Source organism: Drosophila sulfurigaster, chromosome 3 (assembly GCF_023558435.1).
Source record: "Drosophila sulfurigaster albostrigata strain 15112-1811.04 chromosome 3, ASM2355843v2, whole genome shotgun sequence".
NCBI classification, from domain to species: domain Eukaryota; kingdom Metazoa; phylum Arthropoda; class Insecta; order Diptera; family Drosophilidae; genus Drosophila; species Drosophila sulfurigaster.
The window spans coordinates 8,836,630-8,858,348 of NC_084883.1; the positions used below are offsets into that span (position 1 = coordinate 8,836,630).

The following is a 21,719-nucleotide window of genomic DNA, read 5'->3' on the forward strand; positions in this document are numbered from 1 at the left end:
ATTATTTTATCTGTCTTTATTGCATATTTAATTTAAATTTTCCTGGCCACAAATGTTTGATATCCAATAATTCATTGTTTATTTTTCGATAGTACATAAATTACGAGGGATGAGCAGAGTATAAATATTAGTTTAATTTCTATATTGCAATTCATTTAATTATGTATGGTGTATGGATTTCGTGTTGTTTTTTATTTAAAAAAATATTCCCTTTTATGGAAACTCGATAATACAACAAAGGGAACTCTGTAACTTCAAATTCATTTGAATTTTATTTAGCTTTAATTTCATTTAAAGCAATTAACTTAATGTGAATCTCTTTTTTACAACATTAATTTTTAAATGACAACCGCACTTTTTTCTCGAAAAGTTCTTTCAACGGATGTGGCTTCCCATTGTACTTTGTGGCTCTTACACAACTTATCAGCAACGGAAACCCACACAGTTGAGATGTTGTCTGTTGCAGACTTACCTTTTATGAAATCAACGGCCATTTCCAGGCCATACGAGTCCTTGTCGCAGTCATCGAGGATGTGGGCGCCCAGCGTAATGTTCGGCAGCAAATCCATCTCATTGATGCGATCGATAGTGTAGAGCATGGCCTCGAGGGCCTGGATGCCACCCTGTGGCATAATGGGACCACACGTGATGCTGTCTTCGCGGGAATGGACCATCATCAGGCCGCCCAGGATAACATCGCCCTCGACAATCGCCTCTCGCTTGACGGGCCAATGTCGTTGCGGCTGCGTTGGATAGAGACGATCCTGCAGAAAGTCTACTGAATCGGGCAGCGAGCGTAGATACTTGCCACTCAGCTCCGAGATCAACGGGACCATCACATTATTCACATTGTTGCCATGGGGCGTCACATGGCGTCCGCGATGTCGTCCGGAGCGTGGCGAAGCCCCCGATGGCAATTCGATGTTGGCATAGCGTTGATAGTTTTCCAAATCGAAGTTGCCATAGTCAAAGTTTTCGGTACTCTGTTGTTGTTCTGCCCCATCGTTGACATAATCGGGCGAGGGAGGCAGTGGGAGTGGGAGAGGTGTTGACCAATGACGCCAATGCGAGTGCTTGCCCAGCTGCTGTTGTCGCTGCTCCAACTCCAAGGCCTTGTAATGACTTTGTCTGTGGATCCGAGCACGGTGATGAGACAGATGCTGGCGGTGTTGATGCTGTTGTTGCTGCTGATGTTGGTGTTGGTGTTGGTGCTGTTGGTGATGTTGATGTTTCTGCTGATGATGGCGATACCTTGCGGCTATGGAGTTGTCAAACTGTTCAAGTGGAAGCAGCAACTGTTCATCCTGCTGTTGTCCATTCTCCTGCTGCTGCTGCTTCTCCCTCTCCCTCTCCTTCTCCTTCTGCTCCGACTGTTGCTCGTCGTCATTTATCCACTTTTCGCGAATATCTCCAATTACCGCATTCTCAACACTGGCAGCTATCGTTCGTTCGCCAAAGACCGCAAGCACAACAATGATGAGCAGAGAAACACAAATATGTAGAGACAACTGGTTGGAGCATGCTAATTTCATTGTTGCACCAAACTTTTAATTGAAGTGTTTTTTGTGATTTATTTCAGTTTTGCTAGTTTACGAACATTTGATATTGTTGTTGTTTTTGGATATGCAAATTTGTCGTTTAACTTGTTCCATTTTTAAATTGCAGTCACAGTTTGCTTGTTTCTGATATGCACACATATTTTACCGGGAACACTTTATCTAAAATTAATTAATTTTGTGGATTTGTTTGTTGAAATTTTGCTGCTTTTGCGCTAAATTTATTTTATACCCGTTCCCCATAGGGTAAAAGGGTATTATAAATTTTGTGCTAAAACATGCATTTTATGGTACCTATATTCAATATGTAGGTAAATGTCAGAATATTTTCGGTATATTTTAGTGTTTTGGTATATTTTGTATATTCGGTATTTTTAACCGTGTTATTGCACGAAGTTAAATTTTTATTCTTTGGTACATATACAGTGGCGTGCAAGTGTGAGTACATGTTTGCAACTACTGACTTTGGGTTCGCATAAAAAAAGTTATTAGTAAAGTAAATGAGTCCAAATTTTTTGTGTTTATTCTTTGAATATTTATTAACAAAATCTTATACAAAATATACCAAAAAAATCTAATTGGTTTATTTACGAAATAAAAAACAAAAAAAACTCGCATGTACTCAGTTATGCTCATTTTGAACACTTTTCAACAAACGTTTTTTTTTTTAAACTTGGTCCAAAGATCGATATTTGTAATTGTGATATTTATTCATTTTGGTATATTTTCTACCAAATTTGGTATTATTTATTTTAGAATAGCTCTCCATTCTTACTGGACTCGGCGCTGCATCTCGCGCTAGCTTGCTGGTACTGATTCGTAGAGTTCCAATCGATTTTTCATTATCGACCAAAAATTTTCGATCGGATTGAGATCAGGACTCTGTGCTGGCCACTCCTTTAACTTAAAATGTTGTTTTGCGATCCATATTTTGAAGATTTTGGACGTGTGTTTTGGATCTCCATCTTGTTGAAATGTGATGTCTCTCCCCTTATATGCACATTTGTCAACAAAATCGCAAAGATGGGTCTGCAAAATATCTAGAAAGTCTTCCTTTTGCATAGTATCATCTATTTTCTTAATTGGTCCAACGCTCCACCAAGTAGAACAGCTCCAGGCCATGACAATTCCTCCCCAGTGTTTCGCAGTTCCTTGTACGTGGCGTCCCTGCAGCGACTCTTCAGGCTTCTTCAAACAATATTGTTTACAATCCGACTGGAATCGATTCAATTTCGTTTCATCAGACCATATAAGTATTTTCCAGTCGTCCAGTTCCCAAGTTTTATGGAAGAAGCCTGAAAAGTCGTTGCAGATAGGCCACGTACAAGGAACTGCGAAACACTGGGGAGGAATTGTCATGGCCTGGAGCTGTTCTACTTGGTGGAGCGTTGGACCAATTAAGAAAATAGATGATACTATGCAAAAGGAAGACTTTCTAGATATTTTGCAGACCCATCTTTGCGATTTTGTTGACAAATGTGCATATAAGGGGAGAGACATCACATTTCAACAAGATGGAGATCCAAAACACACGTCCAAAATCTTCAAAATATGGATCGCAAAACAACATTTTAAGTTAAAGGAGTGGCCAGCACAGAGTCCTGATCTCAATCCGATCGAAAATTTTTGGTCGATAATGAAAAATCGATTGGAACTCTACGAATCAGTACCAGCAAGCTAGCGCGAGATGCAGCGCCGAGTCCAGTAAGAATGGAGAGCTATTCTAAAATAAATAATACCAAATTTGGTAGAAAATATACCAAAATGAATAAATATCACAATTACAAATATCGATCTTTGGACCAAGTTTAAAAAAAAAAACGTTTGTTGAAAAGTGTTCAAAATGAGCATAACTGAGTACATGCGAGTTTTTTTTGTTTTTTATTTCGTAAATAAACCAATTAGATTTTTTTGGTATATTTTGTATAAGATTTTGTTAATAAATATTCAAAGAATAAACACAAAAAATTTGGACTCATTTACTTTACTAATAACTTTTTTATGCGAACCCAAAGTCAGTAGTTGCAAACATGTACTCACACTTGCACGCCACTGTATTATGAATGTGATAATTGTACTATAAATTAATTTATTTTTTTAGTGTTTTTAGTATATTTTACTATTTGCCAGTATATTATATATTAGGCATAAAGATATTTTCGCATTGTCTTATTTATATTAATTTTTATTTAGTATATTTTCGGTATATTATTTTGGTATATTTTAAAGGTAATAATTTAAAGGTTTTATTGAAAATAGGTAGCTGTTAATCTCGAATGTTGCGGTTTCTTAATTACTTATTTATTTTAATGTACTTAAGCATTTATTTGACCTTTTATTTATGTTAAAGAACTGTAATTTATTGCTGCATTGTCATTGCGGGTTACTGGCATTGTCGTTGCCCGCTTTGATCGCGCTGCAACCGAACTCTAATGTAATACCAGTCTTAATAAAGTCCCAAGTCGCTGTAGCCCAGCTTATAAATGTCAGACGCACAAAGCCTTGCTACGGCTAAGAGCTTTGGAAAAATAGCTAGCAGCAACTTTAGCATAACAATTATTGCCCAGAATTTGCCCAGCGGTAAATTAAATTTTGCATAAAATTTATGCACGAAGGCAAAGCTCAAAACGGAAGTGCAGAAATCCTTTGCAGGCGACCCCATGCCGCAGGACAGGGACATAATATTACATAAAGAAAAAAAAGTGTAGCATACAACCAGGCTGGCAGTGGTAATTAATCAAATTGTTGGCGGCATAATGAGCTTGTTGGCTTGTCGGCGCACCTTACAGGGAAAGAGAGTGAGAAAGGTGGAGAAAGAGGGAAAAGACATTGACTGAGTCTTCAACTACAGCACTGACTAATCAACGGGCGCATTAACGCCGCTTTAGAGGCATCGTCGGTTCAGCTCGGTCTGCATTTCGAGTTTACAAAATTACTTATCATCAGCATAATCAGGAGCATTATCAAGCTGTAGATGAGAGTGGAAGGTGAGGCCAAAAGAGAGAGCAGGGGTCGAACCTCGCAGTCACTGGGTGGGTTGCAGCCACAGCCGCAGTTGAAGCCGAAGCTAAAGCTGAAGCTGAATCTGAAGCTGAAGCAGATGTGCCGTCGGCTTTGGGTCGCATCTAATAATGAGATTGCGTTAAACAAATGGTGCCTTCCTTTTATTGCCCTTAATAGACACCGGAGGCTGCTTACACGCTCGTAATTTATTTTGATTACATTTGTCGCCTCTGCTTCTCTCTCTGTCTCTACATCTCACTCGTCGCCATCGATTTGGATTTGGGTATTTAAGTTTGAGCAAGGTATTTGCTCAAGTTTACCAAGTTTTGGTTTGAATGAATTGATTCATTAATAAAATTAATCCAATCCTGTCGCAGTCAAGGTTAATACTCATAACTGAGCGATAAAACAAGACTCGTCAGACTCACTCGTCTTCTCTATGCATACAAATAAATGATTTATGAAAATCGAGCATACGCAGTGTATGTGTGCATTCGATGTCTTATCTTGGCTTATGCTTAGTTTATGCTTCTCATGTCTTCGGTGTAAATGGCGAGACTGCTTCTGACACTAGCCTCAGACTTGTCATTCCCGTTTGTCCTCCCCATTCATTGTCTTATTTTGCATTTTGTTGTGGGGCGGCTTTGATTTGATTGAGCAGTTCGCTCGCCTGCCATGTCCATGTCCCTCCTTTTGTGCTTATTTGAATTTGCCAGACTGACATTCAGATTGAAATATGTACGTATTGAAATGATGGGGAATTCAAATGCGACTGCGAATGCGAATGCCAATGCCAATGCCTGGATTTTAAGATAATTTGTGAGTGCCGAGGACAACTTTGAATGTGGCCAATTTGTTTGTGTATCGCATGGCTACATTTCATTTTTTTGTTGTTGTACTTCGTGATGCTTCTGTTTTTGTGCCCGCTATTTCCACAAATTGATTTTTATCGATAGCATCCAAAGTTGCATAAATTGGCACTTGAAGCGTGGGCGTTAAGCCGGCATAAGGTCAAACACTCGATACGCAATGGCCGCTTAAAAGCCAATATTGCTTTATAGACAAGAATACTCGTATTGCACACGTTATATATATATATATATATTGAATATATACATGAAATAACACTTGGTGTGCTGATAAGTAGGCTGTGCAAAAAAGATGTGCAAAGCCCGTAATTTATGCATTTCAATTTAGCCCCGAGGGACAATCAGAGTGGATTGTTGTGCCAGGCATTAAATTCAAAATTGTATATACACGCGTATAATAAAGTCGAACTTATAGCAGCAAACTGATAAGTAGCTGCTTCTGCTGCTGCTGATTGTGTGTGTCAAACGAATATTTAAATATTGTAAATGTCACGCAATTAACTTGACTTTTTGCATAATGAAAGCCAGCGATATAATTGCCAAAGGAAACTGGAACTCGAACTTGAATTCGAAGTCGAGATCTGTTTGTATTTCAGTATTGGCAATCAGAAACTTTTGCCACTTGCCACTTTAAACTTCACAGTGCTGGAATTTTGTTTTTTTTTGGAAGGAAGCTCTTCATATTTCACTGACAGCCGTGTATTGCCGTGCCCAACAAATTGTAACATTTACATAAATGTCAACAGCCTAACAGCAACAATAACATCAACGGAATGAGCGCATAAAGAAATTTAAAAATTCACATCAAATAACATTCAATCATACTTTTCCCGCACATACACACACACACACTCGACACACGCACAATTACAATGCGACACCTGGGCAACGTCAGCGCGACGTCCTGCAGCTAATGGCTTGACAGCATCCAGGTTGGAAAATTCACCTCAGTCTCAGTCTCAGCCTCAGATTATGCGATGTCTTCAATTTGCTACGCGGCGGAGCAAAAAATTAATAGCAACACATGTAAAAATGCCAAAATGCTGAGCACAAAAGTATGCTGCTTCCAAAAATATGAATAACTTTGACAGCTGTACCTAGAACGTATTCAAAGCTCAGATGCAAATGTGCGACCTCCACGAACTCTTGCCTTTACTTTTACCTCCTGCTCTTACCTGTCTACGTCAGTAACAAATGTCTGCGAGTGTGTGATAAATTTCGTTGGCACTGTGCGTGGGCAAAGCTTTGGCAACGGGGTGAAACGGATCGGCAAAGACGGAAGATGGAATCAACCGGAGGCTAGCAGTTGCTTTCAAAGTGTCTCCGGCATATCTGCGTACTTAAGCGAGGATGTAGCTGTCAGGTAATCAACAGCAGCGACAGCGTCAGAGACTGTGACTGCGACATGTTTATTTCAAATTCAAAACAATTTGACAGTTGCACACAAATTTTTAATTTGATTACCTGTGACAAACGGAATCGTAGTATGAGATCTAGTACTACATTAAATTTGAATGCAGATCTAAGGGAAGTAAAATGTACTTCAATATGGCTCAGAACACTTTCTTGTATTTCCCAAGTAATTACATTAGAATAAAAAAAAAAAACATCTAAATAAAACACATATCTAGAATGCAAATTTTAGAAAGTTACATTCCATCATAGTCACATAATTCAATTAAACTTAACTTAAATATAAATTGAAAGTGCTTTCACAAGACATAGTATATTTTGTGAATACTAGTTTAATACAATATGTAAAATATATATATAAAATATATGAGCTTCAGTGAGTATCATTGCATTAAAGTAAAGTAATAAATTTTAATTTTAATTAATGCGAAATAGAAATTAGGTCAATAAGTTATAAAATAAAAAAATAAGTTTACCTACTTTAATAACAAATTTATATCTTATACATATACGAATAAAAATGTTCGAGATTCGTTGTTTTTATAATTCGATCTCTAATGTATTAATATTTGTCATAACTCAATAAAATGCTGCTTCCCTTTTTCCAACTCTTAAACAAAGATTTTGTAATAAATCGAAAACGTCTGCTTATTTCTCATTTAAATCTTAATCAAAGATAAATGGAATAGTATATTATTAATAAAATTTTAATAGTAATTTAAAATAATATTTTATATATAACATTTTGAAACCGATATTGAAGGTGTTACTATTTCTACAAGCTAAAAAGTTGCGTTGCGTCGAACACGTCTGTTTGTTTCTCATTATGCAAATAGCGAAATTCTTGGAATCCAAAACTCTTTAATTACTTCGAATTTATCGAAAAATCTAGCTTCACAGCACTGTCATTACTTGTCCAGCTGCAAATAATTGTCGATTTCATTACGCGAAACATATTAATGACCATGGATGGCATGCCAAAAGCCATAAAAGTCATTTTAATAAAGGTCAACAAACGTAAATACGTTAGGAAAAACAATTTCACTTTCATTTCCGGTCGGTCCCAGGCGATGTAAAAACTTTTCGTGCCAGAGCAAAACTTTTGCTCATCCTTTCGGCGCGGGTGAATGAATGAAACGTACGAAACGTACTAGCAAATACATAAAAATATGCGCAAATAACAATAAAGCCTACAAAATTATTGATATTGGGCGCATAAAAATTGCCAAAGAAATGTGGGCGTACTTCGACGCACGTGTCTCGTAGAGACTGAATATAGAAATAGAGACAGAAGTGAGGATAGAGACGAAGTTGGACTCCGTCTTTGTCTGTGTCTGAGACTGAAGCTAAAGCTAAAGCTAAAGCTAAACTAAATAAATAACCCATATACGGTTCGCATACATACGGATTTCATGCTTGCCCGAGGCCAACTAATATTAATACAAATATGCTAGAGACAAAGTCCAGAGTCCGCAGTCTCTGAGTCAAATGAAACTTTGCCACCAAATACTTTAAGGCAAAGTTTATTAGCTGGCAAAATACCTGAGATTTGTGGGCCAACCAGACTAAATATAGGTGAACATCTTCTACTCAATATTACGACCCGCATCGCATCGCATCGCAAGTTATGTGCTCAGCCAAAAATACAAAATGGGAGGATTGTAATTGGTTTCGTGTGTTTAACGCTTTTCGCCTTTGGGCCACAAAATGCGGCTAATAATCCCGTCTAGGCACGCAGCTCAAACAACAGGTTTTCTTCTCTTTCTTATTGTTTGCACCGCACACATAAGCATACATATATACTATACATATAAATGTGTGTTTGACGGCAAAGCAAATGTGAATAGGGTTTACACACAAACTTCTTAAGATCATTGAGGTCTGAGGTGAATCTTAAAGTTATCCATGCGCAGCGATGCGCAAATTTTCGTTAACTAAAAAGTTTTGGTTAAGAAACTTTTAAACATTATTGCGTGTAATGGCAGCAAAGGATTGCAAACTTTATTCTAATTACATATATAGTATATTAAACCGAATGGCTTGTAAAAGGGAAATTGAATTTAATTTTAACCATATCACAGGAAACAATTCTGGGCCATAACAAAGTAAAGTATAATATTAATTGAGAATAGTTTGTCTTCTGACGCATTCCTCTTAGGTAACATAAAATGAAAGGCAGTGACAGGAAACTAATTGATGGCAATATGTCTAATGTGGAACAAAATGGAATAAGCGAAACAATAAAAAGCAATCAATGCTTTTTATGGTGAAATAATCAAATACAAATGAATGAGGAAGTGCCACAATATGCGAATCAGAAACAGTCAAAGTGCAGCTGCGGAAGTGCCATCTAAATGCGTAGTTATTGCATACAGACACACACAGAGAGAGAGAGAGAGAAAGAGAGAGACACTTATACACACAGCCACAGGCACATTCATCATACATATTTTGTTTAACACATGTAGACACGTGCCGTAGAGAACACAAAGCGAGTGGGAACAGGGAAGAGAAACGAAAGCAAAGCAACTGACAGGAAATCGACAGGCGCTGCCATGTAGCAATTTAACAGCAAATTGTTTTCTTTCACATGACAGCTGCAGGCAGAGACTAAACTCAATCAAATGTCAGCGTAGCATAGTGGAGCATATGTCATCGCTAGCTAACAGACGGTGACTTCGAGTGATTGGTCAACATTGTGGTATAAAATTAAAAATACGCATTTCACACATCTTTTCAATAACCGTCTTCAAGGAACGAGAATGAAATGCTTTAAATTATTTGCCATTCTTGAGCTGTTTTTGTCAACCAGCTCTATTTAAGCTTACATTGAAGAATTTCGACAATGTAATTGATATAAGGCAAACTTAAAGCACACAACACACACTTGGTGTTATTTGACAAAATTCTCCATACAAAACTAAAGTGGCAAAAGAGCAAAAACGTTGCAGCATTTCACTTTGTTGAAATATGAGCCATTTTCATAATTAAATTCTGCACGCCAAATAAACGCATTAACTTAACAAAGTTACAAGTAACCAAAAACTCAGACGTAAAGTGAAAATTTTCATAATTAATTTTTGGTGGGCTCCAAGTTGTTGGGTTCGCTTTGAGCCCCCGGTTCAGAAGTGCGTTCGCTAGACACTTCGCTTTCCTTTGGCTTCACAAACGCTTTTTGTTGCCATGTTTGCGTGCAATTTGTCCAGTTTTCGGCACGTCAATTTGGGCGGCTGTTTACCCAGCGCCAACAACATGAAAAGCCTCACACCTGAACAACTAAAGACCTGAAAAAAAAAACAACGAAAACAACCAAAAATAGACAAACGTGATGGCCACACACTTTCAGCTAGCATTGTGGTCGACCGCGCCTAACAAGCGTCCAACAGGCCAACAAGTCCGACAGCGAGTGTTGCACACAAATAGAAAGAGCGGCTACTAAATTATTGAGACCACTGGCAAATGGGCAGAGAGTTCGCTATCAGTTGGCAACACCAGAAAATGCCAGAGTTTCTATGTTGAATTTGATGTTGAGTTGGGGCCAAATAACAAATAGTTGGCATTTTTGCATAGAATACTTTTGTGCGCATTTGGCATGCATTACAAAAGGAATTGGTATGAAGTTGGGTTGTTGTGTGGAGTCTTATGCTCTGTGTGTGTCCACTAACTATGCATACAACATTCGCCCATTTGGCTAATTGAATTCCTAAGCTGCGTAGCTTAATGCGAGTATTTATAGTTATCCAACCCAAATAGTTGGCTTACAAATTCAAATCCTTGTAATTATTATTGGTCAGCATTTCTCTTTAACGTTCTTTGCTCTTCAGGAATTTGGCCAAAACAAAAACAAGTTAATTAAATCAACATATGTGTGTGTGTGTGGTTAAATTTGAGGTAGTTACAAGCATTCTGCACACATCAATTTGAAATGAATATCGACTTGGTAAATTGTTCTAGATGCGCATCATAATTACTTGTGATAGACAAACAAAACATTTCAATAACAGTACACATTTAATTGAATTGTTTTACTAAAAGTAGTTATTCAAATTCTAAGTAATGCATAGATTTGCTTTTATTTACATCTGTATTAATATATGGTCGAATAAATCATGAAAACAGTTGTAAATTGCTCCTAATATAACTTTTACCTCGCAGCTGACTTCTTAGATTTTCATAATAATTGATTGATTGAATTGCAACCATGTTCTTTAACTATTGTCACCAATGAATTCAAATTTGTTATTATAGTCAATCGTCTCTCAATAACACATTTGTAATATTACGTATACGTCACAATTAACTTCATAGTCTTAGATAATATTACATGTATATCAGTTAGATTCATTAAACTACAACCAGGTCCAAAATGAATCATTCCGCATTGAAAGATTTATAATATTACGTATACGTCGGAGTTAGCTTCATTTCTATACATATTGTAATAAGAAATTGCATATAAATTTACTAATTAGACTACATATTTATTTAATTATGAATAAACTCATCCTCAAGGCATTTATGTTGCTTTTAAAGATTTCTAATATTACGTATACGTCATAGCTGACTTTGTTGCTTACATGTTATGTACATATAGTATATGTAGTATTATGTAAAGCAATTGGATTATTTGCAATATAAATAGTCTTATTTACTACATCTCAAACTCATCCTCAACTCAATAATCTTGTATTGAAACATTTCTCATATTACGTATACGTCACAAATAAATGTATAGCCTTAGATAATTTGTTAGTGGATTGTCAATGGATTAAAATAGATCATTTGATAGATTTCTAATATAACGTATACGTAGTAGTTAACTTCATTGCTTTTCAAAATGTGCATATAAATTTAATAATTAGACTACATATTTACTTAATTATCAATAAACTCATCCTCAAGTCATTTATCTTGCATTAAAATATTTGTAATATTACGTATACGTCGTAGCTAACTTCAATGCTTACATATAATGTAAAGCAATTGGATTATTTGAATTAAAAATTGACTTATTTAACTACATATCAATATAATTATGAATAAACTCATTCTCAAGTCATTTATCTTGCATTGAAACATTTGTAATATTACGTATACGCAGCAACTAACTTCATAGCTTAAAATAACAAATCAATTGAACTGCTTATAATACAATCAATTAGCTTATGGATCCAACCACAATATAGTCAATAGACTTTCTTTAGTCGTAAAGCATTTCCATCCGCATTGCAAAGTGATTGTAAATCAGTGTCGAACCTTAAATTGAGCTATTCGTTAATCTAGCAGTAAATTCAAGTTGCTAACATCACCTGCTCCCATAGATTTTCATTCAAATCACTCAACTGGCAACAGAACAGCAGTAGAAACTTTGCAAAAACCGAATGACTGACTGGCTGGGAAAAAGCTTCCATGAGCATTTACTACCACAGCCGTCAATCTTGCCTGCACAATTTCATTTGTGCATTCGTGTAAGGCTATAAGCAATTTTTCTTTTGACAAGTCGACAACAGCCGCTGTGCTCTCCCGCTTATCAGTGCCTGTTCACACTTCTGATTTTTTATGTTTTTTGCGGGATTTTGTGCACTCTCGTCGAATCGAGTCGAGTCGTTTCGAGTGGGAGGGCGGCTGGTTCAAAGCTAAACAGCAGCTGTGGCACACACACACAGTTTTGGACAAAACGTTGTGCATGGCGCTGTAAATAATCTATTTCATGTTTGCTTGCCACTTGCCACCTGCCACATAACCAGAAGTGCGAAACTCGCAAATTCAATGTTTGCGACTGGCTTCCTAACTTAGTATTAGCTATACTACATATATACTAGTTATATATATATATTGATACTATATGTATCAGTAACCACGAACAGCAGCAGCAGCAGCAGCAGCCTGTTTGGTGCCACTTTCGCTGCTGGTGTGACAAATTATTATGGTATTTTGGCTCTGTAACCAAATGTGCATACATGTAAGCACATCCACAGTTGGCAGCCAACATTATTGACAGAATTGTCCGTGTCCCTGGTGGCATTCACAACATGAATCTGGTCGTGGCACCCTAAATACTTGACCAACAACTGCTGTCCCCATTTTCGATGGCCATTTCACATTTTCCTCTCTTTCCCTCTATCGCTGGTTTAGCATGGCAAATAAATGAGCTTTCGAGCTTTTCACTTTGCAGTGACAAATTCGGATGTTGAGGTTGCGAGATTTATATTCCGTGCCAAACCTGATTCTAGTTTCAAATGTGTAAATCAAACCAGGTTTTTTTTCTGACCTCTTCAATGATCCTAGTTGAGCTTAGTATTCACTTTACACCATTCGTAATCCGATACGGAAGTGAATAAATTGCAATCAAGCATCTAAATATAAATCTTAGATGGAAGCATTTCCGCTTTGGCAAGTTTCTCTAATTTTTTTAAATTCATGTGTTTTTACATTTACTTCCCTTTTATTTATTCACTTGTAAGCTTTATCAACTACAACTCAGCTACACTTATTGTTCTCAATGGTCTTATTAAGCTTCTTTTTGTAAATAAATTATTAATGAAATTGTGAAATAATCCAGTGTTAAGTCCTTTCAAAAAAAAAACTGTAAAATTTCTCGCACTTGTAAATTGCAAAATAAATGTTTTGCATCTGTAATTTTATTGCCTCCTCCTTTTCAGCAAGGTTCAAATTTAGTTATTTGTATTTACCCTTCTTTTTTGAGAAATATGTGTTCCACACCATATTTTCTGTTGTGGAAATCTTCAATTTAATTTCACTCTTCGCTATGCCTTATCACACTTTACGGATTTGTGCGCTTAGCAACCATTTACCAAAAGCCAGATCTAAGCAATATATGACATTTTTGTAAATTTGTCCGCGGTAAAAACAAAAGCTGCAGCCATGTAAATCAACTAGAAGTTAGTATTTTCCTATGCAAATTGCAACTTGTAGAGATAAAGCATGTTGTATGTGGTTTGTACTCAAAATAGTGTGTAAAGCTTGTTAACACACAACTGTTGAACAAGTTCCTGCAGCAGGAATTAAATCATTCTCTTCAGTTTCAGTGCAGTTGGCAGTGTATGTCTGTGTAAAAATTAACGGTAGCATGTGCGCTGATTCTAGACAGTTAACATAACTCAACAGCAACTCGCTAATTTTATGGTTCTCAACATGGAACAAAGTGCCCATAAACTAAAAGTCACGTACTGCAGGCTGAAGCGTATTCCTTTAAAGACGAAGGATAGTATGAAAACACTGTTTACAGTTGCTGCACGGTTCACTGACCAGCCTGAATGCAACCGGAAACGGAAACAGTTGCAGAGTGTTTGTGTAGGAAAACTAAACAAAAACAGTTCAATCTGGCATTCTTTTAATTTTTTAGATTTAGTATAAACAACTTTACTTGTATTAGAGGTCGCATTTGAAAACATTTACTTAAAAAACAAAAAGCGTCCGTTATTCAACTAACAAGCTAAACATAAACTAGTAATATTTAAATATTTGTGAAGTAGAATTAAAGTTGAAAATACTTAACATTAAAGACAAAATATCTTAAATAAAATAAACCTTATTAAAAGTACGTAAATAAAAGAAAACCAATAAATATTAATAAATGTAAATAAAATTGGAAATGGAAAAATATAAAACATTAATATATATTTAAATAAAAAAAAATAATAAACAAGTGTTTAATCTAATAAACAAACAAATATACAATTATGAAAATAAATAGATTATTTTAAAGATTTAAAAATACAAATTAAGTAAAGTGGTAAACAAGTCAACAAATAAAAATATGAAAAAATATATAAATTTATATAGATTTGTTTCTCCTCATATATCTCTTTAAGTAAACTTGCTTTCAACATCTTCAAAAAGCATTTTAATAATCCAGAAAGCATGAAAAGTTTGAATATCCCCCACAAGAGTAATCGATTGGTTTTATTTGCTTGGCGCCGTTTTTGTAAATCTTATTCACAAATCATAAAATATATTCGAGTATAAACTGGAATAAACTCGAATAATAAGCATTTCACAGCTTACGCTCCGCTCAGCTCAACTGAACTGAACTCAACTTAAGTGCAATCCGCCGGAAACCTGAAAGCATGCCACAATGACCGACCGCAAAAGCATTCGACTGACTGCAGGAATTGAGCGTGAGTGTGAGTCAGTCGTGCTCGCATTGTGCCATGTATCAATGGCCATAAATTTTTGAAGAGGCCCCTAGCGGCTTCTGTAATTGCGTCGGCTATGGCAGGACATGACCATGGGGCGCACGAGGCGTATGAGGAATATGGGGGCGCGCCTTCTCGCTCTCGCTCCATGTGCCAAACTCATCCCACAGCGGAAGCAGATGAAATTAGGTGCAAAGTGTTGGCGCCGGAAAATGTTGGAAATAATAAAATGTTATGCGACTCTAAGTGTGTTTTTGTATTTTGTATGTTTTGGCAGACGGCATAAATTTTACACGGCAAAGCAAGACAAAAACCGGGGAAAAAAAATGAATGGCACGTAAATGCCATATTTACTTTTTACGATAACAATATAATACTCTCTCTTGTACTTGTTCCTTTCGGCAAGATCGTAAATAATTAGTGCTGCTTTTTGTTAGTCATTTGGCATAAAAAGCGTATTCAGCAAGCGACAAGATATGTTACATCGTGTCAACTTTTTAACGCTTTATGTCAAATTTTAAATAATAAAATAAAATTAAGTTTATCGCCGCACTCGTATGAGAACTTTGCTCGTTTCGTGTCAAGTGGTTATGTTAAACCAGACTAACTAGGAGATTGTTGAGGGTCGTTAAATTGTTTGTTCTTTCCGCTGTAATTTATAATTTAAAGAAATTCATTTTTATTGCTCAAGGCGCGTTTAACCAAAATTTCATTTCGCTTTCTTTTACTGCAAATTGAAGATGCGGGCAACAAATGTAGAATGGCCATTTAAGCCAAACAGGCAAACTTTTACAGCAAAGAGTCAAAACTTTTTAATGCCTCTCTCATTTCGGAGCGCTTTAGAAAATTAGTTTTCAATCGTCTTCACGCACAACAGGAAAGGACAATGCCAAATACTCGTAATTGTTGCAGTTTCGCAAAGAATTATTCTTCCCTTTTTTGTGTAATTCCTTAAAAGCATATATGAATGAGTAACTTAAAGACATTTTAGAGGTGATTACACTTTTTGCACAATTGAGTTTCATTCACTGCCACATTTTCCACTACGAGTACACTCCCAATCACAGTAACTGTTACTGCTACATTCAAGAATATGGTTTTTTGCCGAATTAAAAATCGCAAGCTGAAAATTCCATTTAACTGAAACACAGTCCGTAGAAGTGGGATTTTATAAAAACAAGAAAAAAATTCAACTGCCAGCTGTGCTCCATAAAAACATCTCTTATAAAAAGTGTCACGAAATGTTTTTGCCCATTTGCACGACTACTAAAATACCTTAAAATGGAGATACAGTGTATAAATATTTCAATAATAAAGAAGATTCCTAGGCTTTGCATATAAAATCTTTCAACAAAATTTTAAAATATTTTTAATCTTTTTCTAGCATTCAGTTCAGTTTGTTGAATTCAATTCCAAAGGGTATTCCTGAACAAACAATGCATAATTCTCAATGCATTGCACGCAAAATAAATGATCAGTGAAGCTTGCCATCCAAATATCCGAGCGGAATTCGAAATTACATGAATGTGCGCAAAAAATTGCAATATTGTTTTTATTAAATTGAGCAATCAGTGGCCGTAACTGCACCATGAAAGCTTATTAAAGTTCAGAGTGAGAGATGAAAAAAAAAACAAACCTACAAACTTCAATCATAATTGGCTTTAGGCAAATGTACTAAAAACTCGACATGCACGCTTTCATGCGAGTAATTTATGCAATATTACAATTATTAAATATTAATGCATTTGTTAATGAGTAAAAATTATGCGCATTTTAGCAAACAAAGTGCAACATAAATATTTGCACTACTAGCACATAAATAATGCATTTAAATTGTTAAATCCAATCAGTACGTCTACATTGTATACTGTATACCATATACTACGTTATACTATATATGGTAGAATCTATGCACAATAACAATAAAAATCTAATCGGACTTCATTACTTTGGGTGACAGTAATATTATGAACGTGATGCTTTATCTTTATATTGGAATACTCTAGGTATACATTTACTATTGTTAAAGATTCTTTCACACACTGAAATTTATATGAAATGCGTTAAAAAGCCATAAATATCATTCTTCAAACTGAACTTTGAAACTTGCTACCAGGAAATGTGCTAACAGAATGCTTTATATAGATTATAATTACGTATATTCCTGATACGAATGTAATAAAGTATAAAACTAGAACACACACAATAATAACAATGCCAATTACTCCAAATTTTTTGTGATCTGATGAAAAACTGCTCGGACTTCGTTACTTTAGTGGACAGTGCAATATTTTAAATGCTATGCTTTATTTTTTAATATTAAAGAACAACTCTTTCTTTCTGTTCGTCAATAGTATGCCTGCAGGTCTGAACTATTTGACTGCCTTCGTTGTGACCAGACTCGCAAATTGACTATGCATGACCCGAGTGCTAAAATGACGTGCTCTCTTATTTTTTTTGTTATGGAATTTCCTTGCGACCCGGTCACAGAGCGGTGATGTCAAAACTTTTGTCAACTTTCTGTTGATGGATTGATATTTATGAGTTTGCTTTCAAGCATCGTTGTTTTTTTATCAGCTTTGAGCCAAACCTTTTGGCATCGATTCGTTTGACTTTGACATATTTGCTTTCCGGAAGAAAGGCAGAAAGCAAACAGAAAGCAGCAGCCAGCAAGATGGCAAATAGTGTGTGGCAGAAAGGCAAAAAAAAAATGTGGTAATAACGACATGAACTAACACTTTGAAGTTTAAGCCACATTTTTATATATTTCCCAGAATTTCTTTAATATTTACATGCTTTTCGTTCACTTTATAGAAGCTTAGTGCTTTGCCTTGCTTGCTCCATTTCTCATATATTATATATTAGTATGTGTGTCAGTATGGTGCGTGTGTGTATTAGTTTTAATTTTAAGAGATCTCACGTACACGCATAAGCACCAATGCCAACAATGTTGCGTATACGCCACGTTGTGCATCTTCCGCTGTGTGTGTATGTCTCTCACTTATTACATGTAAGCGCATGTTTTAAAAGCTCGCACGCCACAAATGAGTTTTAATTAAAATGAAGACTAAGCCAACAAAATATACGGCATTTTCTGGGCGCCCTTCAAAAATCTTTCATGTCCGCATTTCAAAGAGCACATCATTTGCGGCATTAACTGAGAAAAGTCGTCAGCAAGTGCTCGGTACACACAAATGATTCCGTTCCCATTAAGTTAAGAGAGATCAATGCAATATTAAAGTCAATATTCGACTAATGAGCTGCAGCTTTAAATTGATTTTTCTCCTTGGCAGTAATTGCTACATGGCAGCTGATTCAACGATCTATTAACTGCTGCCACTTAGGCACGTCAGATTGATATCGCAGGGTGCATAAATATCCGCTGACGTCAGCGAGATTCACCTAAGCGCCCATAAAAAGCATTAATAAAACACTCAGGGCGGCAGCGGCCACATCCTTGTCCCGGCTTAGCTCGACTGCGGCTGCTATCAAGAACCAATAAACAAAATCTCATTAAGTTGTAGCCTGTCTTCCGATGTGGAGTGTGGAATGAAGTAGACAGTTATGGCAGTCTACAAGCGTTCGCGCGTGTGTGTGTGTGTATGTGTGTGTGTGTGTGAATCTCTTGCGAAAATTATAAAATTTCCATTTTATTGACATTCGAAATTGACTTATACTCGTATCTGGCACGAAGAGTGCGAATCCTGCGGCCTGGCTGGGTTTAAGTGTTTGCCTGTTGGCGATCTAAAAGGGAAATTTCGTGTGCCAGAAACGCCAGCGAATAAGAAAGAGGGTGCGATAAATAAGCAAACCAGAAAGAACAACGAAAAGCAAAAATAAAATGTGGCATAAAAACAAAAGCGCCAAGCAGCAGCAACAATAAGTCAATCAAGTTTGGCGAAATGGTTCAATAAAGTCAACACACAACAAAGCCAGTGGGCAGGTAAGAGCAGCATTTTTTTCTTTTCGGTAAGGGGGCGTGTCTGTGCCTCAAGGCTCGCCCACAGCTGAGCAGATCAGAGCTGTATTGTCCTTAGTGATGGCACGATTAATCAGAATAATCGATTATTGTGAGTTCGTTATAATTATGAATTCAAAATATGAGAAACAATCGCGATATATTATTATTATTTTTACTTTTATTATTATAATTATTATTATTATTATTATTATTATTATTATTATTATTATTATTATTATTATTATTATTATTATTATTATTATTATTATTATTATTATTATTATTATTATTATTATTATTATTATTATTATTATTATTATTATTATTATTATTATTATTATTATTATTATTATTATTATTATTATTATTATTATTATTATTATTATTATTTTTATTTTTATTATTATTGTTACTATTATTATTAATACATAAAATAATCATTCTGTTCCCATTTAAAAATATCGAAAATGTCTATTATTGTTATATTTCGATTAAACAGCTTCAGCTTCAAATCGATTAATGACATTTTTTGCCATCACTAGTTACGTTGCGTTGTATTCTGTTGAGTTGAAGTTCAAACAAAGCGCTGAAAATATTTTTGGCGCCCTCCGCAAATTACATTAACACCGCACCCAAAGCAAAGCGCGCAGAGAATAGAAGACGGCAAAGCAAAGTCAATGGCAATGCGGAAACGCAAGAAGTGGAAAAGGGGAAACGCGGAGATGGAGGTCACAAATGCGAGGCAGGAGAATCAAACACACAAAACACAGACAACACACGGACTACAAAGAGCAGTGTATACAAATGAGCGCGTAGGAAACGCAGCAGAGTGTCGATTGCTGATAACAGCCGGAAGCGAAGTACAGCAACAGCAAGAGAAATAACAACAGCAACAGCAATAACAAGCAGCAAACAGCAAGAAAACACAACGTCGCCAACAATGAAGCTCAAAAGACAATGTCCCTTGGCCCTCACTTAAGGGGAGAGACACAATTTTGGTTCACTTCTTTTTGCTTGTGACAAGGCGCAAAATTTTATAAAACGAAATTGGCTGAAAAAGCAATTTTTGCATAAAGTTCACTCCAAATAGGTGTGGTGTCTCAGCGCCCATCTGATGAGGCGTGGCAAGGGGCAGGCTTGTGGCTTGACACAAATTTAGACATTGTTTGGGCTGCCTTTTCGAAACGCACTATGCTTGGTTGACTTGCCAATCAATAATTCAAATTATGTTTGGTTTCAGCGCGCCCACAGGATTCAACACGGGATTGGGAGAGGAGAGGTGCAGATGATGGTTCGCTAAAAAACGCGAAGTAAGGACCAACATTAATTTGCATGCAGAGCAAAATAAACTTCAACTTATCACTCTCAACAATGTTGAGACAATATTTATGTTTACTTAACATCAGCAACTTTTCTTTGAAATGAAATAAAGCGAATAAAAAACATACAAATAGAGGCAACTATTAGAAACTTTTCTTTGTACCCAAATTGCTTATAAAATTTTATATATATTAAGAAAAAATTAATTAAAAAAAATATGCTTTAGCAATTTTATAAATTGCAGAAAAACAAACTATTTGTTTTATTTCAGAGTTTTATAATTTCATCAGACGCATTTATGGTCTGAATATGAAATTTGCATAATTTGACCAGGTCAAAGCAAGAAAAACTTTTTGTTTGTCTAGTCGAAAAGCAAAAAGCGAAAAGCAAAGGAACATTGAAAAGCCAAATTTTAATGTTAATTTTAAATGAAAATTGCTGTTAGCCGCAAAACTTTTGTTTCACAACAATAACACAAATATTAGCATTAGAAAATAACAATGCGAGGCAACATTTTAAATATAAATAAATAGTAAATTATGCAGCTACTTAAATGGTCACAATAAATTCCATTTTAGCTCTTAAATCAGATCTGATACAAAAACTGAAACTAATGCAATGTATTCTGTGTTATATACTGATATAGGCCATATTTTAGTATAAATATATAATGTATGCATATACTAAATATAGCTTTTGGAATATTTTAGTATCCCTAAGTATAGACATTTAGTAGACTTATATCGATGTACGAAATATATAGATTTTGGTATATTTTAGTATATTCATTTAGTATTAATGTAATGTATATAACTATCTCGCTCAAACATTTTAAATATAAATAAATCTTAAAAGGCCGCAATAAATTTCACATTAGTTCATAAATCAAATCTGATACAGGAGCCGAAACCAAAAACAATGCAATGCATTCTGTTCCAAATTTAAGCTCAAATCGCCAGAACTGCAGTTTGAATTTGTAATTAGGGTTAGGCCAACTTATATACAATGTTGATTTATAGTTTTATTGACAGTTCAAAAATGTGAAAACTGTGAACGTTGTGCGTAATGTTGCACGAGCTGCTGTTGCTGCCACATGCTGCGGCGTGCGACGTGCTCGATGAAAAAGCGATGCGGCATGTGAAGTTTTCTCTAGCGAGTGTAATATATTGAGCGGTTTATGATAGCTAATAAATGAAAAGGGGCACTCAACAAATGTTGTTGTCTGTCTTCATCGATTATTAGATATTTATTATAATAACGCACAATAAATTCGTTCATTGTAAAAGCGATATGAATACCAAGGAAATCATATTGAATACACATACGCTAAGCGGTAGCGCGTGTCGAAGTTTGTCGTCGTCGTTGTCTTGTGCCAGGCACACATGAAACAGATACGATTTATATGGCTAGTCCGCAAAGAAATAAACAAAAGGCAAGC

General features: G+C 35.7%; 1 protein-coding gene across 2 annotated transcripts in view; it reads right to left on the reverse strand.

The window, feature by feature from the left end:
* Nucleotides 1-21,719, reverse strand: part of LOC133846470 (metabotropic glutamate receptor 2) — an 88,538-nt gene that overhangs the window by 23,975 nt on the left and 42,844 nt on the right. Inside the window, exon 2 of one of the 2 annotated variants that reach the window (XM_062281469.1) lies at nucleotides 473-1,718. The exons of the other annotated variant lie outside the window; for it this stretch is intronic. Coding sequence (XP_062137453.1) covers nucleotides 473-1,532 — 1,060 coding nt within the window. The 5' untranslated portion in view covers nucleotides 1,533-1,718. The remainder of the gene's footprint in view (nucleotides 1-472; nucleotides 1,719-21,719) is intronic. 2 annotated transcript variants of the gene reach the window in all.